At 45.0% G+C, this 6,570-nt stretch overlaps 1 protein-coding gene across 1 annotated transcript; it reads right to left on the reverse strand.

The window, feature by feature from the left end:
• Positions 1 to 2,679: 2,679 nt before the first annotated feature.
• LOC123154675 (uncharacterized) lies at positions 2,680 to 5,417 on the reverse strand. The gene is made up of 3 exons (XM_044573339.1): positions 5,241 to 5,417; positions 5,051 to 5,150; positions 2,680 to 4,590 (listed from the first exon to the last, which is right to left on the reverse strand). Exons 1-3 carry the CDS (start codon positions 5,380 to 5,382, stop codon positions 2,913 to 2,915), a joined length of 1,920 nt encoding a protein of 639 aa, XP_044429274.1. The 5' UTR covers positions 5,383 to 5,417; the 3' UTR covers positions 2,680 to 2,912.
• Positions 5,418 to 6,570: the final 1,153 nt, after the last annotated feature.

The raw sequence follows: 6,570 nt of genomic DNA on the forward strand, positions 1-6,570 counted from the left end.
GACGTTTCTGGCACGTTCTAGGGACATGTGCTACCCCACAACCGTGGTCAGTTGCATGCATGCCTACGCGGCCCCACTAGTCAGAGTTAACGGTCAAGCCATTGACCCAACGACAACGTCCAGTTTGCCCATGTGTGAGAGTTTCAGCCAAGGGAGTAGGGAAAAGTGAGCAAAAGTTAAGAGCGTGGGGATGAATGAGTACAGCTAAGGAACCAGGGGCAAAGATGTAAATATCCCTATATAAAATGACTCAATCAGCTATCATGGAATCACAATCCAGGTTAAAGAAATGAAACCTTGTGCAATCATCTCTAGGTTCCACCCAAAGTTGATGGACACTTTGTCCTCCACATGAAGCAGGGCCAACTCCGGCCTAGGGGGGGGGGGGGCTTGGGGGCGGTTGAAAGTAAGAATATTGTTCAATAATCTTCATTAGACATCTCAAAATAAGAATTTATGGTTGGAAATCAACTGTTAATGCTTTTCTAGTGAAGTTAGACACATATATGTATATATTCCTATGCGCATGCCTTAAGGGCCTATGTCATCCATTGTGCCCTAGGGCTCTCCAAAACATAGAGCCGGCCCTGATACGAAGTAAGGTAGACCACGTACGATGAAACCGGTGCCTCCGTAGATGGCATGTAAGATTTTGGAAATTTTGATTCGCTAACAGCATGGTTAGTATGGCAATTCCATCGTGCCCAAAGTAAAGCACAAAAACCAACACGTATTTGCGCCTTAAACGAGGAGAGAACTCCCCTTAACCAGTTACAATACATATTCGCCATGCTAGTTTTGGGGGGGGGGGGGGGGGGGGGGGTAGATTAAAGATTACATGCACCGTTCACCACACCGATGTCACAAACGGGGCAAGAAAGACATGGGACACAACATGTATATTGTGGGACGGCTTTCCTACTCCAAGCGATGAGGGTTATGAAGAGTCGCCATCTAACCCTGGCGTTGTGTTGGCCGTCAGTGGCCAGGGGACCCAATGACTCTTGTTTCTCTTGTCTTACCGGATACGATGAAGATGAGGAGGAAGGTTTGTCTGCAGCGGTGGTTTCACATATTGTGGCGCTAGTGTTGTCCTTCGTGGATTACTGTGGACTTGGACGAATGAAACAATAAAATACATTTTCTAATAATGCAAGTTGGCTCGTGTCGCATGTTGAGTCATCCAAGTCGTGTCTAACTTGTATCCACCACATAGTGTAGCCAACATATTTGATAATTGGCTGCATGGTATTGGTCGTATGTTTAGCCTACTTATAACTTATAAGGGCAGGGGAACCATCCTTGGTTTGGTCCTTGTGATTATGTAGAAATGATGGTGGGAGCAGCAGTCTTCAGTTGGTCATTGTGACTATGTAGAAATGATATGTGGTTTAATGGAAAAAATTCATCTCCGTTGCATGTTACCTACCAGCATACACACCGGCTCCGTTTGTGGCCCATTTTCCTTAATGACATGAATACTGACAGCTGTTTAACGTGGTGTTTACACAAAGGAGGTGTTTGGATTAGAGACTGGTAACGTAAATGGTAAGGGAATTAGATCACGCTGGTAACAGGGATGTAATGGAAAAAACTCTGTTTTGTTTGGTTCATGCTTGTAAAGGAATCGACTTACGATGTGTGCTTCGGCGTCTTCATGGACGGTGGCTGAAAGAAGGAGAGCAGACAAGGGATGGGTTTGAGAGCAGACAAGGAGGAGGACGGAGGACCGAGGAAAGAAGGAGGAAGGACGGAGCTTGTACCTTGCAGCGAACGCTCCGGCGACGAGGGCGAGCTGCCGGGGCGGCAGCGAACGGGGCAGCGGCGATGTCTACCAGGCGACGGCGACGCTGGACGACAAGGATCGAGGGGAGACGGAGAGGGGGCTGGAAGGGGATCGGGAAGGCGCCGGCGACGGCGCCGAAGTCGAAGGTCATCAGGAAGGCAGCGGCGCCGGTCGAGGAGGAGCGGATCGTGGGAGGAGAGATGCGGTAACCAATCGTTTACGGAGGGGTGTGGATGGTATCGATCTAAAGCTGACCTGCAATCGTTTACGGAGGCAACCAATTACATCGTGCAAATACCAAACACCTGTAACGTTTTTCGTTTACCATGTAAACAGGTGACGGACGTTTCTCGCCGAAACAAACACCTCCAAAGATGTGTTTACACAACATGGGTGGTGGTATAGTCCATCAATCAGTCCCCCCCTCCCGGCCGGCCCCTCGCCATTGGCGTTGTCTTGATTTTGCACAACTTTGTGTTTTACCGGCAATTTTATTAGAGCATGTGGTTATGTGTATCTTTAGTCATGCAATGGCCTGGTGATTGTATCCCCTTGGTACGATATTATGAGTCAATAGGGGAGCATTTTTCGGAATAAAATGACATGAGTAGTAGAGAAGGGGCACGCGCTGGTGCATGGAAGGCCATAACCGGATATATACATGCCAAAGGACTTGGACTAGGTAGCTACTTCCTCCGTTCCTTAATATAAGTCTTTTAAGAGATTCCACTATAGACTACATACGGAATAAAATGAGTGAACATATACTTTAAAAGGCGTCTATATACATCCGAATGTAGTCTTTATAGTGGAATCTCTGAAAAGACTTATATTTAGGAACAGAGGGAGTACATCACATCATGTACAATAATGAGTGTTTAACATTGTGTACGTATATGTAGTACATATCCTCAAATAGAGTATTTATTGAATGGTTGATGAGCATACATGGGCTGCAATAGTTTGCTGCTCTCGTAACATATGCCAATCCAGTCAGCCAGCAGCTAGCTACGTACGTCCTTATGCCGCAAACTGATAAAGGCTATATATAACAGCATTGTAATTGAGTGAACATGGATGGAATAAATCAAGAGTAAATGCATGGATGAAGATGCGTGGAATAAAGCTATATACCCCATATGAGCCACTCAGTGACCCCATATGATGACCACAATACGGCAGAGTAAGATTGAGATGGGAAGAAGTAAAACGGGAGGGCAAGAACGGGGAGGATGCCAAGGGGCACCTTTTTGGTCTTGCAAACCAGATAAATGGACAAGACGAGAGCACAGATAACTGGGATAGCATAAATTAAAAGGGTGGAGATTGTGTACCAAAGTGGGGTCAGAATGTAGAGCAAGAGAATGCGCAGGAGTGCACACACCGACCAAACCAGTGTGGTGTAGGATACAAGGATTGCTTTGGACAAGGAAGGGTAAATGGCGACGACGAGGCCTACCATTTTGTAGGCGAGGACTGGGACGATGATGTTTGCCCATGGTGATTTATCGCCCGCTAGTTTACGATTGATGGCAAAAAGCATAAGGATGGGCAAGACCCTCCTGGCCAGCCAGCTACATGCCGTCAGAATGATGTTATGGTAACATATGAGGGCAAGAAGTGGGATCACGAAAAGGAGTTTCCCCGTTGTCATCTTTGCTAGCGCTCCCCGGAAGTGGTGGGCCAATGGGAAAAGCGGGGTGAGGACGCAGTGGAACAAAAAAAGGACGCAGTGGAACAAAAAAAGCGTGATTTTAAGTGCCCACAGTACCAGTTCCTTCATGTTGTCATAATTCGTCACACGGAGCTTTGGTAATTTTGCCGTGTTGTTGGTGATGAGGGTCGTCGGCTTGGCACGCTTTTCAGCTTCTTCCTCCATGGTGCTAGTTGTCTCCAAGACGCAGGGGCTTCCATTGTATGCTGTGCCGTAGTTGAGGCTAAGCTCGTCCAGTTTCTTGAGGTGATTGGTCCCCGAAGGGGTCTTACCTTTTGGGCCGGCGTATAGCTTGAAGCGGAGGCACCTCAGCTCCGGCATAGCTCCATCTTCGAAGGTGACCCACGGCACATGGCAGTTGAGCTCAAATACCTGGAGCTGCGGGAAGCTACCTTTGGTGATGACCATCACTTTCGTTGGGATGCCGGCAATCTCTAGCACAAGGTTCCGGAGGTACTTCATTTGGCCAAGCTTATCAAGATCCTTATCATTTAGTTGGCACACCAAGATATCTACGAGGGCAATTCCGCTGAGGGAGCTGGAGCCACTGTTCCAGCCAGGACGAAGCTCAAAGGATTTTCCCGTCATCAATGTTCTTTGCTCCTTCCTGAGGCCGGACAGGAACTTAGTGTCCAGCTTGTATGTTGGCCCGTGTCTGCTGCTTCCTTGCTGAATAATCCAGCGCTTGTTAAAGAGCTCATCAAACAAGTGCTCATCCGCAGAGGTAAACCCTTCAGCATTCCATTTCCTAACCATGCTCTCCCTCTCAAACACAAACTCATTAGCATCTTGTACTGTTGAGAGGGAAAACACACAAGCCGTCAGGTTGTCGTCGGAGCTCCGGAGCAGCTCCTCCACATACGCTGTAATTTCCATCTGTGCCTTATCATCAACCACCACATCTGGTGCCTTGGTACAAGACCAAGACCCCGACCTATAGATCAAGTCAGATTGACCAGAGGAGCACTTTAGGGCCACGTCCCATCGATAAGTGGTAATAATCACTCGGCCATTGCCTCCATCCGGGAAGGCCTTCTCAATATTATCCCATGTGGCTGCCTCTCCTAAGCCTGTGATTAGGACAATGTACCTGACAAACAGAAAACAATTAAAAAACCCGTCAGACGGAGTAAGGTAGCATGCAATGCATGCATGGAAAAGATAAAAACATATATATTCATCATCCAGGATGCAGAATAAGTTATTCTTCACCCTAGGTAATCTTACAATCGCTTCATAAATAAATTACGTTTGAAATACAAATAGTTACATTCATATTGGTTCACTACGTAAAATTTGGTATAAGAAAACAAAAAAAAGGTTTTAAGACCAGAAATATCACATTTTATGTATATTTTACAATATGTTTTTACGTTCATAATTTTACGTAACATAAAATATTTTTACTTCGAGTATATATTTTCTTGTGTTGTCTTTTTACGTATGATATTAGACAAAATTTATGAAATTTAAAAATACGGTGCATTGACGTCAAAATAGAGAGGGGTGAAGAATAACTATTCCTCACCCACGATGACGAATAGCAATACCTCTTTTTCTTTAGGGCTTGCTGAACTTTTTTCTGGGCTTGCACGATTTGATCCAGTGGTGCAATAGTATCCCCCTTGGGCTGCATATTCTCAAGTATATCTGCCAATATCTTCAAGATGTCATCTGGGCCCTCAGGTGATTCTACGGAAGAACAACAATCGAAGTTTTCCTTGGCACTATAGTACAGACCTGACGCGATCCCAGCTCCGGACTGATCTGGAGGTTCGACGATAGTCATCACCTTCAGCGACAGTTCCAGCGAGAACAAGTCAGTCAAGAACGTATTGGTCAGGAAATTTCCGAGGATGTCATCGTTCTTGTTGTTCGTCATCAACTTGATCTACTCTTTTGTTATTTTTATTTTTCCGAGAACCCACCCAGCTGGGCTACCTGCAACATAAATATATTATGTATATGTATGCACCCACTCACTAATTACCCTGCTAGACTAATAGTGGTCCTTAATCATCGGGGAGACAAGCTAGTGACTCACTCCTTGCAAAGCTCCATAACTCAAACTTTGTTCAATTTGACCAGACTTATTTATCCAAAACTTTTTACCAACGTTTACCACACCATTAGATTCAACACGAGCTCCATAACTTTGTTTTTATTTGTTGGTATCGTAAATGTTCATATTTCTTGTTATAAAACTGGTCAAATTTTGGTTCTCCACGAGCTCATCGATCGGGCCTGAGCCCAGCCCAAAAACCCGGTGGGTTCATCTGACCTGACTTTTGATGTTGTGTACGAGTGCAATATATAGGCGTGCACAAGTATACTGTAATTTGGAGTACAAAGTGCACTACACAATGGGAGCACAAGTGCACTACATCCGAAGGAGTACAAGTACACTATTGTTGGGAGCACAAGTAGGGTGCAAAGCTGAATGCAAGTAAACTACAGTTTGGAGTATTACTTGCGGCCGGATAAATTACAACAAAACCTATCACCATGTAATTAGGATCTAATTTCGTAGACCTCGACGAGGGAATACAATGGTGAAAAAGGCTCTTAATTTTGACATCTAGTTTAAGAGAGATATTTCATTTTCAAAACGGAATCTAGTGAAAAAAAAGTATGTACAAACCCTCTCATTCCTCCCGCGTGGGAGAAAACCCATTCTTCCTAGTGGTGACAAGCCGCTCATGATCGCGAGGGGAGTTTGGGGTAATCTTTGTGAGGAGTACTACTTAACTAGTGAGTTCGGATTAAGAATACGAAAAACTCAAGTATAAAGTAAACAGGGAAATATTGAATCATCCAACTAGTTTATGAGTATGGTCGAGTACGATTACTCGACCAAGTAGATCTAGGATGACTATCTTCTGCCAAAAGAGGTGAAATTCCTCCGTTACGATTAGCAGACGTTATGAGTTCTCTCACCAAGTACTCGATCACAGGAGCTCACCAAGATAAATTTCAGATTCGCTCTTCTCGTGCATAAAAAGAAGGATTCGAAAAGGCACAACTACAAGCAGTCGGCTCAGAAATCTATTTCAACAACAATCTAAGAAGC

This window comes from Triticum aestivum, chromosome 7A (genome assembly GCF_018294505.1).
Source record: "Triticum aestivum cultivar Chinese Spring chromosome 7A, IWGSC CS RefSeq v2.1, whole genome shotgun sequence".
Taxonomy (NCBI): domain Eukaryota; kingdom Viridiplantae; phylum Streptophyta; class Magnoliopsida; order Poales; family Poaceae; genus Triticum; species Triticum aestivum.

Coding starts and splice junctions, on each gene's coding strand:
- LOC123154675 (XM_044573339.1), bottom strand. CDS start 5,382: ATGACGAACAACAAGAACGATGACATCCTCGGAAATTTCCTGACCAAT. Junction 5,151..5,240: donor CGGAGCTGGGATCGCGTCAG/GTCTGTACTATA, acceptor AGATATTGGCAG/ATATACTTGAGAATATGCAG. Junction 4,591..5,050: donor CAAGCCCTAAAGAAAAAGAG/GTATTGCTATTC, acceptor TCTGTTTGTCAG/GTACATTGTCCTAATCACAG.